Source organism: Danio rerio, chromosome 8, assembly GCF_049306965.1.
Source record: "Danio rerio strain Tuebingen ecotype United States chromosome 8, GRCz12tu, whole genome shotgun sequence".
In the NCBI taxonomy this organism is placed as follows: Eukaryota; Metazoa; Chordata; class Actinopteri; order Cypriniformes; family Danionidae; genus Danio; species Danio rerio.
The window spans coordinates 28,167,017-28,190,229 of record NC_133183.1 but is presented as its reverse complement, the minus strand read 5'-3'; the positions used below and the strand labels follow the sequence as shown (position 1 = coordinate 28,190,229).

The 23,213-nt window shown below is 35.0% G+C and overlaps 1 protein-coding gene across 2 annotated transcripts; it reads right to left on the bottom strand.

The window, feature by feature from the left end:
• Positions 1 to 100: 100 nt before the first annotated feature.
• On the bottom strand, positions 101 to 23,176 carry slc26a6.2 (solute carrier family 26 member 6, tandem duplicate 2). 2 transcript variants are annotated; one of them, XR_012383535.1, is made up of 20 exons: positions 21,862 to 22,286; positions 21,254 to 21,393; positions 21,056 to 21,166; positions 19,166 to 19,341; positions 18,917 to 19,081; positions 17,461 to 17,613; positions 17,177 to 17,259; positions 16,468 to 16,615; positions 15,781 to 15,894; positions 13,071 to 13,148; positions 12,853 to 12,948; positions 12,561 to 12,667; positions 9,631 to 9,700; positions 7,322 to 7,414; positions 6,964 to 7,101; positions 6,621 to 6,851; positions 6,480 to 6,534; positions 2,780 to 2,898; positions 1,219 to 2,658; positions 101 to 1,141 (listed from the first exon to the last, which is right to left on the bottom strand). XR_012383535.1 is itself a non-coding variant. In NM_001423271.1 (19 exons), the coding sequence occupies exons 1-19, from the start codon at positions 22,002 to 22,004 to the stop codon at positions 2,635 to 2,637; spliced, it is 2,244 nt and encodes a 747-aa protein (NP_001410200.1). In that variant the 5' UTR covers positions 22,005 to 23,176; the 3' UTR covers positions 1,228 to 2,634. The 2 variants fall into 2 exon arrangements, 1 of the variants encoding a protein (NP_001410200.1); NM_001423271.1 differs by lacking the exon at positions 101 to 1,141 and having other exon boundaries at positions 1,228 to 2,658; positions 21,862 to 23,176.
• Positions 23,177 to 23,213: the final 37 nt, after the last annotated feature.

Below are 23,213 nucleotides of genomic sequence, written 5' to 3'. Positions count from 1 at the left end.
AGCAGAAAAAGTAATGCTCTCTGATGGAACTATGCTATTCCATTTAAAACTTGAACTAAATATCACTTGGTAGATAGAAATGACAAATATACCACAAGAATAAGAAAATGACAGTTTATTTAAGTTAAACTGATTCACAAACATACACAAATACAAAGTTAATAGCATACATAATAAAACAATATATATGAACAGTTTAGATTGCAATTAACACTCTTAAATCTTGTGTAAATATGAACAAACTCAACCTAAATTATATTTAAAAAAAAACAAGAGTTGTGTTTGTTCACATTCTTTCAAATATATGTTGAACAAAAACACCCTATCGTTACTGGAAAGTTGTTTGCAAGTCTCATATGCTCACCAGGGCTGCATTTAATTGTCCACAGTAAAAGTGGCAATATTATTATATATTATATTGTGAAATATTATTAAATATATAAATACAACTAACAATCAAAAATTTAAATTTGGATGATTTAAATTGATTTCTGTAGTGGCAAATCTGACTTTTCAGTAGACATTACTTCAGTCTTCAGTGTCTTACTCAGTGTAATATTTCTCATTATCAGTTGCTGTGTAATATCTTTGTGAAAACCAGAATAAAATGATTTTTTTTGATGAATAAGGACTTTAAAAGGACAGCATTCATTTGAAATAAAACATTATCAATGTATTATGATTATGTTTGATCATATTTAATCAACCCAGGCTCATTCTGATTATGTACCCTTATATGCATTTCTGGAGAGCACCAAATATGTTTTTTTCATGAATCCACCAGAGGGCGCTGTCTACGCTTTTTCAGATCTCATATTTCTCTCGCAAGTGCCATTTGCGGCTCCTGTTCTCACGTAAATCCACCAGAGGCTGCTGTCGACTGGTAGACTGTCTGACTGAAGGACCAATCGACTGACCCACCCTCCCCCTTCCCTAAACCCAACCAATAGTGTTTTAAAAAGCACAGACTGACCCGCCCACCCTCTTTTCTAAACCCAAACAAAGTGTTTTGAAAAAGCCATCCAGAAAAAAAGAAAAGCCCCCTGATTTTTACCACACTTTCAGATTTTACCACATATTCACCCTGTTATTTACTTGTTTCTTTTTAGATTTTGGCTTCTGTTTTTGTCTTACCTGCTTTCTGGAACCGTTCCTCACCGGACTTGAATCCCGTTGTCGTGTTCAACTCTGCTCTGCATCTCAAGTCTGCCAAAGTACGTGTCGAGTAGAAATGCGCAGATCAGCTGAAACGACACCCGAATCTGCGGCTTCATACTAATCATTTACCTGCCATCCACCCGCACATACAGTTTTACAGTATCTGATAAAGGTATCTGCAACCGCCCCGCACCCGATCGTCACTTTAATAAATTAATCATTTGTTTTAGGCATGATGATAGGTCACCGTGGATAGTAAAATAATACGTTAATCGTAAATTATTTTACATGAAAATTTTTTTATAAAAACAAAGCTTTGTCTTTACACAACATTTTCTTCATTTTTAAATAGATACAGAAAGTAAAAATAGGACATTTAGCTTTTACAGATTCAGGAACAAGATAACAATAAGAGTGCCACTGCAGCCTAAATGGTAGCTATGTTATGTTTACTGTGCAAAAACAGAATAGCATCTACTGTGCCTGGATTCGGAGATTCTACCTCGCCCTCAAAACACGGCCAGCTGCACTGAATGAGCGTTTGCTCGCACCGCTTGCTGTAGGAATGAACAAGATTCTCCTCGCAATGCGCTGCAATCATGGAAATAAGCAATCTAGTTTTTCCTAGAATGACAGCAGATTTTCAGTTAGAGTCCTCCTCTAACTGAATCTTTGAACAGTAGGCTACTCTGCAATTCATCCATTATTTTGGGAGTCTCATCTTCCCATCCTGCAAAGCCCACTCTCTACTTTTTCGCTGGTCCACTGCCATGTCTGGCAACATCCACCCGCAACCGACCAGCAATTAATCATAATGTATTTTTTTATTACCCAACCCGCCCGACCCGCTGATTATCTGCAGCACCTGCCGATATAACCACCATCCGCGCATCACTAATGTCAAGCTACCGGGCAAACTGGTAACAGTGGAAAAGCTGTCCATACGGAGGTAATCTGTCAGCTGGTAAGCGAGAAAGGGAACAGCGTCATACCGCCCTGTAGCATTTGTTCTAAAGACGAAATGCAGCCATACGTAGCTCTGGCTACATAATTCGTAATCTCCAGGATAGTATATAGGGGAAACGTTTTCAGAATGAGCCTATGTTGAATTTAATGTATCCTTGCTCTTTTAAAAATCTTACTGACCCCAAACTTTTCAACTGTAGCATACATTGCTAATGCTAAAAGTGGAACTTAATGTAGTAAAGCTTCCACGAACTCTGAGTATATTTCTGAGAAACTCAATGTGTAATATTTTAGCGCTATAAAACACCTGCAGTGTCACAACCTGAATAGTTTCACAATTCTTTTCATTTTACTTGCATAATAAAGCTCCATAGCAAATCCATTCTCACATATTTCCCATTCAAAGATGATTATTATTTTAAATAACACATTATGAATCTCCTGTATACGTATTCATCCTCATGGCGAAATACACAAAAATCCAGCTTTGTGTTGTCTTTCACATTCGATTTACAAATGTGTTCCTTGCATGACCTGCAATAACATAAGACAAGAAATGATGTTTATTCATGCATAATTGTTTCGAAGTGCTGTCTGGGCCAACAACCCTCAGCCCTTGTCTACTTAAGATTAGAAAACCTCTTGACATTTCTACCTTCTCATTGTTTCCTTGCTGGCAGTAAAGAACCGCATCATGTACCGTGGAGAAGAGAATCGATTTAGTCACTTTCTCGTTGAAGAAATCGCCCTTCTCCATACTCTCTACAACACCTCCTGAAAGCAAGATTAGAAACAATGATGACAAACAGGTCCATCTTGAACCATGCTTGTTTTTCACACGAAAATCTCAGATGCCATGAAGACAGCAAAACAAGCAGATTAAATGGAGGAGTTCACTGTTGGAATTGAAGCTCTTTCATTGGCATCTATGGAAGCCTTGACTTCTGTTAAATCTTTTTATTGTGTAAAGTTTAAAAATATAATTTAGGTTAAAATGCTAATGTTGATGACACATAGGACAACTTTTTGAGCAATATTGCAACTTTGGAAAATTATATGGAAAACCAGGTGAGACACAGGTAAACTATAGGCCAAAACAGATACAATAACGTTGCCCTTTCCCAATAAGAAAGTAGCCAAGAAACAATGTGATATTGCTCGGTAACATTGCTCAAATACTTGCTATGTGTATCATCACCATAAGGGTGTGTTTACATTTGAAGAGTTCATTCATTCATTCATTCATTCATTTTCCATCGGCTTAGTCTCTTTATTCATCAGTGGTCGCCACAGCGGAATGAACTGCCAACTTATTTAGCATATGTTTTACAAAGCGGATGCCCTTCCAGCTGCAACCCAGAACTGGAACACAATCAGACACACTCATGTACTATGGCCAATTTAGTTGATCCAAATCACCTATAGCGCATGTCTTTGGACTGTGGGGGTAACTGGAGCACCGAGAGGAAACCCATACGAACATGAGGAGAACATACAATCTCCAAACAGAAATGCCACTTGGTCCAGCCAGGAACCAGTGAACCAGTGACCTTCTTGCTGTGAGGTGACAATGCTAACTACTAAGCCATCATGTCACCCCATTTGAAGAGTTAAGATGCAAAAGCCTCTAAGGCCCCGTTTACACTAATGCGTTTTAGTTTGAAAACGCATAAGTTTTGCTACGGTTACGCCAACCGTCCACACTACGCCGGAGTTCTCGAGCGCCGAAAACGGAGCGTTTCGAAAACGCTGGAGAGGCCGTTTTCATTTTGAAACGCTGCTGCTCCGTCTCAGTGTGGATGATGGAAAACGGAGACATCTGAAAACGGAGGCGGGGCTGCAGACGTTCGCCTCTCTGATTGGGGCTTTTCCTGAATATTAAGTAGCCTAACACACAGTTCAGTCCTGAATCTTCTCCGTGTAAGTTCAGACTTCGCAAGTTTGATCAAGGCTGCAGTCTCTTCTTCTCAGTTTGATATGGAAAAGCAGACTATACCGAGGACACGGGTAAATCTTCAAAGGGAACAGTGTACTTTATAACTTCATTCACATCACCCTGGCTTCGTTGTTTCACTTTCTCAACAATAAAATATAAACATGATTTAAGGAACTGCCTATTTTCATTTTAATATTAGCAACTTAGACAGCAGAAATGTTGAGGCGCCGTGCTGTATAAGATGAGCGTCATCTTCACTGTCTGGATATTTATAACAAAACGGAGCCGATAACAACTGCCTCCTTTCAATTTCAGTGAAAATACGAAACATCCCCTCTCTTTTGCTGAGTATCAGTTTTAAGAATCGATAATGGCCATTTTAAAAGTATAACATACAATAAGTTTATACATTATAGGAAATAAAGGCGATCAGTCAATATACAGAATGTACGTGGTTACATTAATCATTAACTTATCTTTGCGCTCAGCCAAAACACGTTACCTGAGAACAAGTAATAGATTCCAATGCCCAAAGTCAGGGAATATGTCGTTAGATAAAGACAACAAGATGAATGAAATATCCCGTTTAATAAATATAGTGAGATTAGATCCAGCGGGAGATGCTTGATGAGAAGTCCGACTAGCAGAGCTCTCATCTGGGTACATGGGCTGCAGCGCTTGCCCGAGAGCGTCTGTGTGGTCACGTGATGTGCGTTTTCAGCGTTTTGGTGTGGACGGAGAGCAGTTCAGAAACGCTGGGTAAAACGCGAGTGTGGACGCGGATCGTTTTCATTCTAAAACGCCGTTTTAAAACTAAAACGTACTAGTGTAAACGGGGCCTAAGTGTAGTCTGAAAATGTCTTCCAAAACTAGTATTTTCCTCAACCGACTATACTTATGTTTCGATATTTCACTTTAATGGGGAGCTAATCAAATCACTTTTAAAAGGGGTTTAAATACAGCTGTGTGGCAGCAGTACATGAATATATATAGCATTATAAAAGTCGACTTTTAACACAGAATACCTTCTTCTGAGCCACTTCTTTTGACATTTTTAGTTTTTCACAGAGACATTGTTAGTCCTGTTTTTAAATCTGCCACTATGCTGACACACAGGCATTTGTAGCTCCGCCCTCCCTCTTTTGAAAAGAGCACAATCTCATTTGAATTTATACCAGCAGTCACCAAAACAGCACAATTTAAAATCTAAATCTAAAAAGGGGAAGTTTCAAAGAGTTATAAAAATTGTTTGAGGGGGATTTTGAGCTAAACTTTACATTCACACTCTAGGCACATCAGAGACTTATTTTACATCTTGGAAAAGGGGCATAACAGGTCCCTTTCAAATGCAATAAAAATAACCAATTCAATTACATAAAGGTGTAATTACTAAACCTACAGACAAAAGCCTCTGAGAAAAAAATGCTTTTCAGATGGCACTTAGAGGTTTTTGCATATGAACACTGCATTTTTTTTTTGGTTCATTTGGTTCTGACAAGAAAATTATACATTTATTCCTGGTTCACTTAGTGAATATTGTCATTTTTAAGTTCGAACCTAAAGACACAATATAATAACCACAACCACAAAATAGCCAGAGCCTTCTGACGTTTTGATTTAAATATATTTTGTCTATTTGGAGATATATTTCAGTCTTTTTCACTCACAAACTGCTTGTTTATGCACGTTTTTTCCAAGATTTAGATGGTAATGTTCAAATTTTTTCTTATGAATTGCATTTATAGAGCAATCACTCTGACAAATCTGAAGGATATGTAAAAAAAGTAAATATTTTTCTTAACAGTTTTTTTTATTAATATGTGTATTTCCATGCTATCAAATAGTTTCATAGTTTGATATTAAAATATTAAACAAAGTAACTTTTGACATTTTTAGACCACAATGTGAAATGTTATCTCTCACCCCCCTAAATGATCAAACAGTGTGTGAACAACCATATTAAAGACTGAAATACAAGTCTGACAACCATAACATGGCCTTGAAAAAGATTCGTTTAAAGGAACACTTGACTTTTCTCATTATAAAGCTGTCATATTTTACTCGTCCTCCAGTTGTTTCAAATGTGTGTGGGTTTCTTTCTTCTGTTGAACACAAAAGAAGAAATTTTGGATAAAGTAGAAATCCAGTAGCTACATTTGCCACTATAGAAGACAATGACTATTATGCTTTCCAGGATTCTCCAAAACATCTTCCTTTGTGTTGATCAGAGAAAAGGAAAGTTATAAAGATAAGCAACCACATGAGGGTGAGTAAACAGTGGGTAAATCTTAATTTTTGGATGAACTATGCCTTACAAAACTGTTCACTGAAAGAACATCTACATTTACCTAAGAGTGTATATACTGTAGGTCAAACTCTTTGGTATGTATTGGTTATATATTATGTATTGGTTACTCACTCTGGCAGCCACACAAGTATATCTGCACACCAGCCTCTCCATAATCTTTATAAATCTGCCAAAAAACAAAGGTTTAAACAAACAGGATTAAAACATATGAAAAAATAAGAAAGCAGTTATTGAGTACAGATCGTCTCTCACATTGCGTAGCGTCTTCACACCAACTGTGTCCAGAAAGTTGACTGGGTTCAGGTCAAGAATGATTGCCTTTGGAAGTGGTGTGTCGGGGTCAGTATAAGGCCCTGCTTCTACTACAACCATATCTTTTGGCTCTTTAACCGATAACTCGTGCACATTTCCATTAGTCTGTGAGTGTGAAACCAACTCGGGCTCTTCCTCGCTTTCTTCTGTGTCTGAAAACACTGGCTCTTCCTGGTTAAAAACAGAGTCCTTTTAGAATACATATAGATGCATAACTGGAATAAAACCAACAAATAAACATCCATATTATACATAGATTAGTGTATTATTGTCAATTGCAGACCTTAGCTTGGCGTGCAGCTTCTTTTGCTCTTTTCTTAGCCTCTTTTTTTGCTTTCTTGGCAGCTTTCTTTTCTTTTCGCAGTCTTTTTGCTTGCAGTTTCTTCTTGTGTGAGAGAAGTTTAGCCACGTCTACACCAGTCTGCAAACAGAGTTTTTTTTTTCTTTTTAATCATGAATGAATGTCCTGACTTAAGGGTGTTTTGCTTGTATGTAGCTTGATTGGTCTAATCTCACAGTTATTATTGCTTATGTTAGATTGTATGTTTGGGATAATTATGCGTTTAGTGCTGGCTAAGCAAGTGTGTGTGGATGAATATTTATGAGAGCGTACACATGCAGGGTTGTTTATGCGTGTCTACCTTCTCATAGAGGGCATCGATGTACATTTCAGCATTAGCAAAGTACAATGTTGCAGATGAACGGAAAATCGTAATACCAGGAATCTCCTTAACCTGGAAAACACAGAGATAAAAAAGTAATACATATTTGACATGTTTTAAGCAGTTTTCTTAATGCACAAATTCACAAAAACAGATTAACTAAATTAATGTCATAATAATAAAAAAATATATAAATATATAAGTTTAATTATGATTATCACATCCAATAAAAGTTCATATTTACATAATATGTGTGCACTGTGCATATGTATTGTGTATGTGTATGTGTGTGTATACAGTTGAAGTCAGAATTATTAGCCCCCTGAATTAACCCCCTTTTTATTTTTTCCCCAAATTCTGTTTAGCGGAGAGAATACTTATTAAACACATTTCTAATAGTAATAGATTTAATAACTGATTTCTAATAACTGATTTATTTTATCTTTGCCATGATGACAGTAAATAATAATACACTTCTAATGTGACATTTAAAGGCTTAACTAGGTTCATTAGGTTAACGATGGTTTGTTCTGTAGATTATCGAAAAAAAAAAGCTTTAAGGGGCTAATAACTTATAATAATTTTGACCATAAATGGTGTTTAAAAATTTTTTAAATCGCTTTTATTCTATCCAAAACAAAAACAAATAAGACTTTCACCAGAAGAAAAAATATTATCAGACATACTGTGAAAATTTCCCTGCTCTGTTAAACATCATTAATGTAAGTATTAAAAAAAAAGTATATATATATATATATATATATATATATATATATATATATATATATATATATATAATATTTTTTATATTATTAAGATAAATATTTATATCTAAAAAGTTTATAGAAATTTCTATGTAAACATTTTATATTTTAATTTTATTGTGTTTTGTAGTTTATATATGTTTTATTTATATATACACAATATTTATACACAGTGAGCGAAAAAACATATATCATATAATATAAACTCAAGCCTGAAATTATTCAATTATCTGTAAGAATAATTTCAGGCTTGAGTGTATATAAGAGCTGTTAAATGATTATTCGTGATTAATCGCATCTAAAATTAAAAAGCTTGTATATACAGTTGAAGTCAGAATTATTAGCTCTCCTTTCATTTTAAATTTTGTTTTTTAATATTTCCTAAATGATGTTTAACAGAGCAAGGGCCTTTTCACAGTATGTCTGATAATATTTCTTCTTTGGAGAAAGTCTTATTTGTTTTATTTTGGCTAAAATAAAAGCAGTTTTTAATTTAAACAACATTTTAAGGTCAAAATTATTAGCCCCTTTAAGGTGATTTTTTATTTGATAGTCTACAGAACAAACCATCATTATACAATAACTTGCCTAATTACCCTAACCTGCCTAGTTAACTTAATAAACCTAGTTAATTAACCTAGTTAAGCTCAATTCTAGTTTAAATGTCACTTGAAAAATGTCTTGAAAAATATCTAGTAAAATATTATTTACTGTCATCATGGCAAAGATAAAACAAATCAATATGGCTAATAATAAATTTTAATTATAAAAACATTTTAATAATAAAATGGCTAATAATTCTGACTTCAACTGTATACACACACACACACACACACACACACACACACACACACACACACACACACACACACACACACACACACACACACACACACACACACATTTTTTTCAACCAAAATATAAAAACATTCACATAAACAAGTTTTATGCCCCTGATTAGCTGCAGCTTAACTACTTAACATATTTTAGATGCTTGTTCCAACCAGGAACTTACAGCACCTGTTGAAACTACACGAGCCACCCCCAGAAATTTCAAGCAAATAGTAAAACAAAACAGGTAAAGCAGATACATGTCATGACCTTGCAAATATGTGACAGTAATGGAAAAGTTAATCAAGACTAGTATGGCAGGTTTTTCATGAAGAATGCAGAAATGATGACATTTCATGAAAACATTTAAGGATGAACTTTTCCTCAATTCCAGCTCAGCCACTTAACATGCCTGCAACACCCTTGTTGTTTAAATAAAATGAGGAAAGCATTATACAAAATTTTAGGTTGGACACACCCGAACAAAATCATTTTTCCAGCCAATTTGTACCAAAATCTCTGATGAAGGTTTGTAGCACTTTGTTGAGTTGGTCCAATTAAGAACTAAGGCAATTCTGAAGGCAAAAGTGGTGTAACTTATAGTACTAGTAAAGTGTACCTAATAAAGTTTCAAGTTAGTTCATACTATAATAGTAATGGTATGGGTGTTGATGTTGTCATGGCTGTGGTCACCTGATTGTAGTCCTCTACTGGTTTGTAGATGTCAGTGCCAGGAATCTGCCCAAGAATGGAGTATTTCGGTCTGTTGCAATGAGAGAGAGTGTGAGAGGTAAATACAGGTAAGAAGGAAGATGTCAAAACTAGGAGAGACAGATGGAGATTTTTCATCCATCTAATATTGATGCTTTCAAGAACAGGACTTTAACTTCAGACACTAAGCCCATGGTACATATGGCCAAGCTCAGGGAACTCAAAGGAAATGTAATATGACATTCAAAAAAAGGTTCTCTCTGTATTTTCTGTTGACTTCAGTGAAACAGGAGACCGCCTGCAGAACCAGTTTTACATTCTCACTTCAACGTGTTAAAGATTTTTACTTTTGTAAAGAGTTTTTTTTTAACTTTTTTGTAAAGTTTATTTTCAATTAAAGGTGCAGTAGGTGATTGTCTACAGAAGCATTTTTTGTTGTGCTGGTTTCAAGTCTCTTCACAGTCTAATAGTAATGATTACAATAAATGATCTAAATGTATTTATATGTATTTTTATATTTTGGGTAAGGCATAAAACTAAAAAATGTTTATCCAATTAAATAGAGTAGGACCAACATCTCTTATAATTCCGATAAGTAGCTTAATCTGTCTGTCAGCAAAAGCAGATTTGAACAACTGCGCAGCTGTTTGTACGCAGCTCCGCCGACCGCCGCACGTTCACAAGAGAGAGCGAGCACGCGTGCGCGATCAGTAAAAACATGCTGAATCACAACTTTTTAAAAACTTGAATTAATATTGGAGTTACCTTTGCACGCTGGAGAAAGAATGACACCATGGCTGAAGGATTTCTCTGAGACAGGTAGTGTTCTGTTTTAAAACTGTTTTAGCTTCACGCAGAGCTGATGTAACGTTAGATGTTGTTGTTACAAATGGGTTATATCTTCAAAGAAGTGTTGTTCAGCCACTAAAATCTTTCAATGAAAGACTGATGAAGACTATTTTCAGTTTCATAAGGTCCTTTTACAGCATTAATAATGTAGATTTCAATTAGTTTAACAACAAAACACAAGTAAATACCTATATTCCGCCTAGTCTCTCCCTATACTGTTTACCATGCAACTCTAAACATTTGCTCTGAAATAGCATGTCAGTTTGGCTTGCACGCCGCCGGACAAGCACTAATCGCTTTTAACAGATGAGAGAGGGTTCTTTTGCTGTGCTCGTGTTTTAGGAGGCGTGGCTCTAGACGGCAGGGGAGGGACTGTGATTCAGAGATTTATGCTAAGCTGTTAGCATTGTGGAAGATCACCTTCTGCATCTTTAATTATTAGCTATAAGGAATCCAATTATGGTTTTATTTCCCTTAAATATGTGCACATTGTGGGACTAAAAGGCACAATCTAAATATTCGATCACTTTCCAGCTTGACCAGTAGCAAGAATTTGGGGCTGCTGTCAGGTTAAAGGCAGGCTAAGCCAGGGGGTGTTTAGCCAGTGGCTGAGGCGGTACATGGAGATAAATTCGGTGCATGGAAAAAATTTGAAGACTTGCTAAACTGCACAGAGATAAATAATGAGAATGTTGAAGCGTTTGGGGTTTGATCGAGACACCAAACTTGCAGAGTTTGCTGCCTTACAGTTTAATTAAACTCAAATATTTGCCTGTTGCTACAGTTAATAACACTGGAAAATACATCAGTATGATAATATATATGATGTACTGATGTTACACTTAAAAGTAGTTAAAGGCTAGGAGTCAAAGAAAAAACGTAGTTTTGCTGTCTGATGTGAATGTATTTCCTACTTTTGTATTTAAGATCACGATGGACAGACAGACAAAGCTCAAGTAAAGGTTGCCCGGACAAGCCGAAACTATAATGGCTGAGAGAGCTCAAGCACACTGCAAGTAAAAAATAAATACATGGAAATAGATGAACACTATCAAACTGAGAAAGCATCTTCATCAATTTGACAAAATGCAAACTTCCACAATACATGCACAATACAGTACATACATTAGAGCAATAGCACAGACCACAACGACAATGTGTTGGGAGACCACAAAAACCAACGAACCTGGCTGCAGTGTTGCTGGATCATGCTAATTTGTAAAGTTGAGTGTTGTTAGTATATTTTTATTCCAGAGAGTAACTCTTGTTAAAAGGGCACTAAAATAATGTTTAATTTAATATTATTTGTGCCATTCGTCAGATTATTAGGGTTTAAAATGTACAAACAACAAGGAATCATATGATCTGCACTTTAAAATAAACAAATAACTCACAACATTCAAATAACTCAGAAAATTCTTGCACTCTAAACTGGAAGCAGCCTGGTTCCTCATTTTTTGGAGTGCCCTGATACATTTCTGTTGTGGTCTGCATTTTTGCAGTGTGTTTTTGTATTTGCATGTGTTCATTTCTTCAAATTGAAGATGTTTTCTATTTGTTAGTGTTAGTTTTATTATTTGCATGTGTTTTCTTGCAGCGTTTGCCCACAGTAGGTAACACTTATATGACAAAATTATCCTTGCATCTGAAGAAGAAGCACAGAAGTGATAAAGGTTAATTTTTAATTATTTATATTTTATTTTTTACTATTACAGTACCTCAAATGAGTTGTTTCCTAATAAGGAATTTGGAAATTTGTACAATTTATTTTACTTAATACTGTTTTCTAATATTTATATTTCTATATTAAAAACAGTGTGTATTTTTTTAAATTTACACCACTATCTGCTGGCTCTTTCCATTGTATCCCAATAAAAATGTATAAATATTAAGAACACTCCTCAGAAAGGGTGTGCTTGCAGAGGATGTTTGTAAATGTGCCTACATTTCAGGTTATTTGCACAGTATTTACAATAAGAATGTCATGCAAGTGACACAATTGAGTGTGTATTTGTGAAATCTTCCAACTCTCTGTCATTCTTTCTCTGCTTTTTGTCACTCACAGCTGAGTTCTGAAGACCACGGTGAGGATGGAGAAGGCGATAGACGCAGCCAGTCCCATGTCAGGATTAAACAAAATGGTCAGGATCATAGTCATCACCCACACCACCTAAACACACAAACAACATCAAGAATAATAGGCGAAGCATCAATTCTTTCCCCTTCATTCTTTCTGTCAATCCATTCCCTCCCTTCTGCTCTCTGTCCTATTTTGTTTATGTATAGATCTATTTTTAATGTGTTGCATAAGATCTGCTCCCTCCTTCTACATCTTCATCTCCTTATCTCTCTCACCATATCCACTTTGTTGGTCCTCCAGAGAGAGCAGATGTCTCCAAACTGCTTCATCATGCCTTGCAGGTTTACATAGATTATAGCCGCCAGCACTGCCTAAACAGACCAGCGCACACATGTCTGTAAATATCTATGTAAACAGACGCATTAATATATTCATGAATTGAGCACAGATATGATGACAGGCACACACAAGAGCAGATTCAGCAGCAGCTAACCTTTGGCAGCTCCTCAAAGAGTTCTCCAATCTTTAACAAGATCACCAGAATCACCAGAGCAGAAATCGCTCCTGCAACCTGAGAGATTGACAGAGAGAGGATTTCAGCTTTCACATCAAAATAAATCAGCCAGTCATCAAATCATCCATGTCTATTCACAACTGGGTGCACTGGAGGAAATATCCAGATTTCACAGAAAAGGACTTATTTTTAGCAACATTTCTTATTTAGGTTATTGTCATTACCAAATCAACTACAAGGATTTTACCATTAATACAAATTTACAGTAACTGTCATCAATAAAAAATACTTTTATACACATAATTACTAGATTATTTTGACAGTATTTTCATCTTAAATTACACACACACACACACATAAATCCATATAGTTTTACTTTTAGTGTTGCATTTACATTTTTGTTATACAGTTGAAGTCAGAATTATTAGCCCCCTTTTGATTTTATTTTATTTTTTTTAAATATTTCCCAAATGACGTTTAACAGAGCAAGGAAATTTTCACAGTAGGTCTGATAATATTTTTTCTTCTGGATAAAGTCTTATTTGTTTTATTTTGGCTAGATTAAAAGCAGTTACTAATTTTTTAAAAAACATTTTTGGGACAAAATGATTAGCCCCTTTAAGCTTATTTCTTTTTCAATAATCTACTGAACAAACCATCGTTATACAATAACTTGCCTAATTACCCTAACCTGCCTAGTTCACCTCATTAACCTAGTTAAGCCTTTAAATGTCACTTTAGGCTGTACAGAAGTGTCTTGAAAAATATCAAGTAAAATATTATTTACTGTCATCATGTTAGGATAAAATAAATGCTTTATTAGAAATAAGTTTTTAAAACTATTATGCTTAGAAATGTGCTGAAACAATCTTCCCTCCATTAAAGAGAAATTGATGAAAAAAATAAACAGGCGCTAATAATTCAGGGGGGCTAATAATTCTGCCTTCAACTGTATAACAAAATATAACTGCAGCACTTTGTTTTGGCATATACGATGTATACGTGTTCCAGTTTCTGCCAATACCCAGCAACATCGCATATCCAGCAGTATCCAGGCCACAGTCAACAACCTGATCAACTCTATCCAAAGGAGATGTGTTGTATTGCATGAGGGAAATGGTGGTCACACCAGATACTGACTTGTCTTAATCAAACCTTAACCAAATCAAAATGCATTTTAAATTTAGATTGGAAGGCCATTTCTTGATAGTTTTTTCCACAAGATTTAATTGCACATTGAAATATAATGTACACTACAAATATTTAATTGATTTCTGAAGGATCATGTGACTCTGAAGCCTGGAGTAATGAAGCTGAAAATTCATCTGTAAAATCACTGGAATAAATGATTCAATTAAATGATAAACTACTTTTGAACAGTTATTTTAAAGTGCAATAACATTTCACAATTTTACAATTTGTACAGTATTTTTGATTAAAGAAATGCAGCCTTTATGAGCAGGATAAGCTTATTTTAAAACATCCAAAATTTCTACTGACCCCAAACTTTTGACCAGTAGTGTATGTATAATGTATCTTTAATCAAATGTGCCTGACATTAAAAGGTATAGATTATTGTCATGTTTTAGACAACAAATAGATAACATATGTAAAAAATAATCTATAAAGTAAAATAATCTATAACAGTGTTATAGATAAAATAATAAACTAATATTACTCTAACAGTGTGTATCTCTTCACAATCAATAGTGCTGTCAATTTATTGAAGGCTTTGGTTCATAATAATTAAAAGAATACCAATAAAATAACAGTTTTTCTCTGCAGGACATTTAGTGCTGTCACTTTATTTTTAATACTTTTTAGCAATACCTGTAAAGCAACAAACAGAGTTTTCTGTAAATATCTTTAATTAAAAATGCTTCAAATTATGTTTTTAGTGATGTATTTGAATTACAATTATTACTGTTATTTTACTTTATTTCTTTGGCAACTACTGTGCTGCTGGCAGTTATTGAACCTTTTTTCATAATTATTATTAATTTAATTAATACAGTGTATTGAATATATTGTATATTTTACAGTGTATTGTCCTTTACGTTTTGTTGTGAGAATGTGTGAGATCATGTGATCCAGGTGAGTATAAAGAGTAATATGTTGTGATCAATACTGCCTGATGAAGAGCTGGTGCTCAAAACATTACATGCTTTGTGATAGTATTCCTTCATTTATTCATTTTCCTTCGGCTTAGCCTCTATTTCAGCGGTCGCCACAGCGGAATGAACCGCCAACTATTCCGGCATATGTTTTATGCAGCAGATGCCCTTCCAGCCACACCCCAGTACAGGCAAACACCCATTCACACACACACTTATACACTCTGTCCAATTTTAGTTTATTCAGTTCACTCATACGGCATGTCTTTGGACTGTGGGGGAAACCAGAGCACATGAAGATAACCCAAGCAAACACAAGGAGAACATACACACTCCAAACAGAAATGCCAACTGAATCAGCGGGGACTTGCACCAGCGACCTTCTTGCTGTAAGGCAACAGTGCTAACCACTGAGCCACCGTGCCACACGCTTTGTGATAGTATTTTTAAGTTAATGAACTCAGAGTTTGGGAGCTTTGGAGTAGCCGCCTTTTTGCATGTATATTTTTAACAGTGTATTGAAAGAATGGCGGAAAAGAAAATGATGTCAGCTTGCCTTTTGCTGATGTTCTCACCTGTGATTTCCCCCCCGTGCTGACCTGCACCATACTGCGAGACATAGAGCAGCTGATGGCAAAACAGCTGAACAGGCCTCCAATTGAGTTAGACAGACCCAGCGCTATGAGCTCCTGAATAGGAGAAGAACGTAAGATGCTCAAACAGGGAGTTTCTAATCATATGAAAATCTGTGTAATAAAGTGTAAAGATGATGAAACAAGACACAAAAACATTCTGTTTAACTGAGCTTAAAAGTAAGATCTAAAATCCCAGAAAATGTTTCTTAATAGTATTTGTAAATACATGACCCTTTTTTCCTGAATTTGAAGATACATCCTGTCTGCTATGGACTGATAGTTTGTTTATTTGTGTTTGCACTCAAAGACATCCTAAAAAGATAGATCATCCATGACATTGGTGACTTTTTTTCTCAAGTAACACATTAAAAACATTTTCAGCAGAAAAATCATTTAATAAATCACTAAGCAGGGGTGCTAAGTTATTTATTAAAGGTGAGTAAAAATAGATACTGACACTTTGAGAATCAAATCAACATATACAGGCAATCTAAATCTGTACCTATGTTACTTGACAATGTTTTAAGGTTTAATGAAGGAAAACACTATTTACAAGATTATTACCTTTTAACATTCAGCCTGAGCATGTTCACAACAAAAAGTGTTATGAAAAAGTATTATGTTTACCTGGTTACTGTCAACTTTGTAGGCATATTTGAGGGCAAAAATTCTTCCCAGTGAAATAGCAATGCCATAACCAACTACTGCCAGTGCAAAAGCATCCCCGACCATTGAACCCAGCTGTGAGACCTTTGGTGCCACTGGAGCCTGCAGACTACAATTAGAAGAAGAGATACAGATGATTATACGGAGATGATGTTGCAGAAGTTGATGAACTATCTTTTTTCCCCACCCATACTTTACATTATAATTTTGTAATATTTTTGGAGTAAAAAAATAAATATCAAACATATTTATGTGACACACACACAAAGATGTAATTTAGTGTAACAATTGTATACATATCAAAAATTTCATTAGGCATATTTAGAGCAATTATCATTTGATGATATAGTACAGGGCTTTATTTAAGGATCAGACTGTACCTCCAAATACTTTCCACTATCCTCAAACATTTAGGTTTAACCCATTCATCAGCAAGGTGTTTTTATCCACTTAAACTGTTATACAATAGCACATAATCACCCATTTTCTTTCAAAAACGTGCCTTTAAACTTCAAATCAGACACTTTAATATTATTTTTATTTATATAAAATCAGTACATTTAAATTACATACAGTAATTTGTACATGTCATTTCATGCAGACACCAAAACTTGACGAACCAAATGCAAATGTGTTATATTTAGGTTTCAAAACTGTGTATTAGACTCACCCTGATGGGATTTCGCCAACAACTTCGACTTTGTAAATGGTCTTCAAATCCATATACCATGATACCACAGTGGCTATAATAATCTATACACACAGCAAAATGAACGCTTTGAGTTGCTCTCTCAGCAACAGAACAAAGTGAGATCAAAAATGCAACCAAAACTGACACTTATAAATGCAAATTTGGGTAAAATATAGACAAACTCAACCACCAGGTAAAAATGTAATCAAAAGTTTAAGTGGATTGGTTTGACTGGGTTGGTTTAACTGAATGATGTTACTCACAGTAATTAGCTCAACTGGAATCGGAATAGGGATTTTTTTTGCTGCCAATGCGCTGAGTTCCTTTGCAATGATTAAGCCAACAATAGTAACAATGCTGACAACCAGTGTACCGATGTTGGTCTTTCCAAGCAATGCACAAATCTCGATGACTGTCTGAAGAGAGAAAGAAAATAAAGAAAAGCTTTATACTTCATCTATAGTTTACAAGTGCTTTTAATAACCCCTCTACTAGGAGGTAGTAAACACTATTTACACATTTAAATACAAAGGTATGTAAAGAAGTCAGTTAAAAGTGCCAAGGTTTGGGGATGTTTTCTGCTAAAATTTGGCTTGTTTTACAGCTACATTAAAGAGTGAATGCAAATTTGTATCAGAAGCTCTGTCTGCATTTTAATAAAAGCACAATGAACCCTGTTTCACAGCAAAATGGGCAAAGCAGTTATTTGAAGCTGAAAACACTAAAAATGAAATGGCAGCCCAAAGTCCTGATCTAAACCTGATTGAAAATCTGTGGAAAATCCTTGGCATTAAAGTTATGACAACAATACCCATTAGACACAGAACTGTGCAAGAAATTGAAGAAAAGCTGATCAACATCACAGCAGATCAGTGTGAGAGATTAGAGAAACCCTGTGAAAGACAATTGATGTCCTGTGAGAGATATATATTTCAATCCACCTATTTTATGCACATTTTGTAACATTGCATAACCTCCAAGCTTAATAGAACGTCCAAGATGCACATAATATTTTCAAAATATGACAAACCTTTAATCTAATAAGAACAAATGCATATAAACTATGATGGAAACACATTTACCAAAACAATTCCAGCATGCCTATTGGAAAAAGCCTATTGAAAAAATGGGCTCTTAGCCATAGTCCATCATCACAGTGGTTCGGTGTTATGTCCTAGAAATCGTCTTGGGGCTGCACTCCTAAAGAGTGGTCTTGCTCCTCCAAATGCCATTGTATGTTCATTGCATATTGTCTTTGACTTCTGAGGCACAAGTAATTAATTTTATTAAGAAAAAAAGGCCCATAGTTGCTTCTCATATCTATTTGTAAATATTTGATGCCACTTAATCAGGCAGTGACGTTTTTGGTTCTCTTTGACTCATTGGATGGAAATGGAGCTTTATTCGAAGTTTAATGCAATATTCAAGTTTTGTGCATAAATCTAATACGCATCTTTAGATGGAAACATAAATTAATATAGTGATGCCCTGTGAAAAACTAGTGATGTCTAGTCTTGTAGCCGCAGATGTGTTGAAGTCATTGAAAGCAATGGCCTGTATACTAATCTTTGACTTCTTTGACCTGCATTAATGTCAGTTGTTACCTTTCCTTGTGCTATTTCTTGCTGTTTTCCAATTTTGTTTAGTTTTCCCCGCTAAATAAAGGGTATTCTAGAACCATTATTCACATGGAATAAACTGCTGTATGTTCATACTCACATATATGAGAGACAAAGGTCCACTGTATCGATGTGGATTGATGCCAAAGGAATATTTGAGCTGGGACACGATGACATGTATAGCAGCCGCTGTCGTGTAAGACCTCACCAATGGCTCTGAGAGATACGTCACCACAAAACCAAAGCGCACCACACCGAGGAGCAACTACAAACACACAGATGCCACAGAAATACTTCAGTCACAAACACACCTTCAGAGCTGAGCACACTTCAAAGACAGACAGCCTACCTGGAAAATGCCAGATAAGAAAGTGACAGTGGCAGCGATTTTGACCCGCTCTGCATCACGGCTGCTAAAGTCTATATAGGTGCTGTTGGTTTCGTTGCCTGGGAACGTGAAGTCTGAGTCTGGAGCCAAACGCTCTGTCACACTGCCAATCATAACACTCATAACTGCATATGTACCTGGAGACAGATATGAGAATATGAGAAAATGCTGCTCAGTTTGTTTTACTACATTATGTTTGTGGGAATGAACTCCACAGTGAAATTTGAAGGAATAATTCACTCAAAAATTAAAGAAATATAGAATTGTTTGCAGTCATATCTCCTGCCAGAGAAAGTCATTTAGGTATGACATGAGAAATTTCAAATGGCACAGTTTTCTCTTTAATTGTTGAAATGGAGATAAGTTTTATCAGTGAGGCTTATATTTACACATGACCTTTTTCAACCAAAACGTTTTGGATGCATTTTAGCTGCTTAACTTCATTATGGCGACCTGATATTCTTTAAAAAACAATATTCTTTATATACTTTTAAACATATTTTAATTTTGTAAAAACATTGACAATATTACGAGAAGTTTTTCAAACTAGTTTCAAGAGAGCATGTAATATGATTGATCGTGGCTAGCCTCTCATCCGTAATCAGCAATATTCCAATCTGGGGTGCGTTTCCCAAAACCATCGTTAGGCAACTAAGGTTGTAAGTTCTTTTGTTACAAACATAGTTCATTAATTTAGTGTTTTCCAAATTGGTTGCTCCAACGAACATTCGCAAACTGCGTTGCAAACCTTTACACTTTTTACACCCTTACACCTCTAGAGCTGTAGTTTGAAGCATACAGTAGCATATCCTGGCTGTGTTCTATTCCTATTTATCCCTCTATTCGTTTTGAATGTTCCAACATTTAAACTTGGAATGATTAAAAAAATAAATAAATAAAGTCATATCTTTTGAGTGTAATTTGCTTTCAAATGTTTTAAACAGTTCATTTTTAGTGATCTTCATAGTGACAAATTTGTTGCCTTCGTAAGGCACTTTAAAAACATTTACGCCATTTTGAATGCAGCCGTGGCTCATGACGAAAGCTATAGGTGGCCTATTACTTAAAAGTGGAATTTATGTTACGTCTCTAAAACTTGTGAAAACAAAAATATAGCATACGTTAATAGTTTTAATTTATTGTAGCTTACTTATTAAGAAAATGTGTCTGTAGCCTACTGTATTTATCACATGGGCCTGCTGGTTAGAAAATTTCTGTAATGGTTTCAATGTGTCAAAGTTGCTAAAAAGTAGACTTTTCAAAAAAATTAAAAATAAATAAATAATAATAATAATTTATATATATACATATATATATATATATATATATATATATATATATATATATATATATATATATATATATATATATATATATATACGATATAATAATCTTATTATTATTACTTTTCTTAATTTTTTTAACTATTATAAACTTTATTGGCATTTTCTCTAAAGAAGTAGTTACTCTGCCCTGTTTAGAGCATCTTTATGTAGGTTTTACGTTATAACTAACGTGGTTCAAAAGATGGATCTGCAACAGAGAAACTATGGTTTTGAGGAAACACTCGTCACTACATCGTTCATTTCCCAAACAATGCATCGTACTATAATAGTTCAGCCATGAGTTACGTCATTGTTTGGGAAACGCACATCAGATTGAGAACATATCTTCGTTTGGAAGATAAGGTAGATGATGGGTTTGTTTGTCTGATCTTTGTTTTCCTATGTCTGTAAAAACTATAATAAAAAAAAATAAAAAAGGAAAAGAGAAAAGAGTCTGCAAAATATGCATTTTTTTATTTTAGCAGAACTCCTCCCCTTTCAATACAACTGAAAGAGAGCTACTTACCGACAGAGATGTGTTTAGAAGTTCCAAATATAAAGTATATAAGAATGGGGTAGAAGGACGAATACAGGCCAAAAACAGGAGGAACGGCAGCCAGCAAAGCATATGCCATACCTGCACACAAAACACATTACACATGACGATTGTTTGTGTTGTTGTTAATTAGGTCATTATCGGCCAAGTGTTGTGCACGTGTTGGACCTTGAGGCAGGTGCATGATTCCTACGCTGATTCCTGATATTAGATCTCCAATGGCATTTTCTCGAAATGGGTATTTAGGGAGCCAAGCCAGGAGAGGAATAAAGGATAGGAAACAGCTTTTAGCCTTTGGGCCTGTACACCTGACGAACAATGAAAACAAGATATAGACATTTTTAAATTATTGCTTCTATAAAGGCTGCTGAAAAATCATTTTCTAAATGACATTGAGTTGCACAATCATCAGACTTTTTTGCAAACTTCGGTAACAAATTAAACAATCAAGGTACCAAATTAAACACAAAGACATTTGAAAATAAAACGTTATTACTATCTTTCTACAAACAGTCAAGGAAAAAACTTTTTAAATATAACTTTAAGTATTTCTTCAAACTTTCACAGAAAACAGCATTAAACTATGAAAACGCTATGAAAACTTCATAATGTGCATAAGTGAATAATCTGATTCTCGATTTTACAAATGCTTTTTTATTCTCTTAAATACTTCACTCAAATTATTAAGCATTATTGTGCATAATCTGATTTACAATTTCAAAATACTTTCAGATTTTCTGTTCATCACACTCACAAAGTCAAAAAAAAATACACACCTGACAGCATCCTTGAGTTTTTCTTTCACTGAAATGTTGAAATCTGATTTCTCAGCTACTTGGTCGACGCTGAGCTCATCCAGCACTTCTCTCTGGATGTGATACGGTACTCTCTTTCTCAGCTCCTTCATGTCTTCTTCCATTTTTTAACCCTGTCTCAGTCCCAAATATGGATGTGAACTTACATAAAATGAGTCTTCTAAAAAGAAAAATCAGCTCCAAAATACAAATCCCAAAGGCATGTGCTCACAATTAAAATTTAATCCGGACTGTCCTTGGAAACAGATCTGAAGGATGTTCTCCAGTGATTCTCATGAGATCTGCTGGTGGTGCAGTGAAGCTCTGAGCTTTCATAGATTGATTAATGTCCTGGGCTCTTCTCTTTTATAACAGGCTGTGTATCCTGTCCTTTCCAATATCCATCTGATCCATTCACACTCACTGATAGAATTCTAATGTGTTCATATGGGGAGCAAAGTCCCAAAAAGACAGAGGGGGAGGGGGGTTTCAGTGTCGGACACCTTCACACTAGAGACTAGTGCCAGCTTATCTTAGTCTGATTAGATAGAAAACTTCATGTTCATTCTGCCGAACCATGTGGTTTTACATGAGTGAAGTGTTAACTGTGGATGTTTGACTCTCACGTGAGGTGTTTGTTTTGACTTGATTTGTTTTTACTTGAGAATGTACATGCTTTATTTTTTTAACACAGCGTAAAAAGCTGTTACTGTGTAACTGTGTGCAACAAACACTGTAAATAAAGATAATAAAAGAGACTAAACTTATCATATAATTAGTGTAAAGACAAAATTATTAGGATTTTGTTTCAGTTTTTGTCTAAACACGGAAACCTCTTTATTTTTTTGGCAATTTATTTACACAACAACTATTTGAAGGGGATTCTTTTGATAACATTTTTGCCTAAATGGCAAGCATTTTTAAAAATACGAAAGGAAATAAAATCTGTTTTATGTTTTTGAATTATCATGTAACAAACTCTTAGTTTGAGTGTTTAATGATCAGTTTGACCTAGCGTCCTAATATATGATCATATGTTGCTATAGCAACCTATAGTATTGTGTTCACCTGTGCCTCATTGCTTTATCTAACCCTGTGTGCGCATATGCAGGCCTGGCTTTGCTCAGTTTTTTATAAGTTTCCACTTGGATTTATGTTTAGAAATCTGGTGATTGTTTTATTTGGTCTAATAAAACACGTTTTCTTTGTGCTGTTTACCTTACAAAAAATATTTTTGTTCACATAGTTATCAGTATTCACTTAATCATTTGATAATGATGATGAACTCATATTAAATTATTAAATTATTTTTATTTTATAGATATATATATATA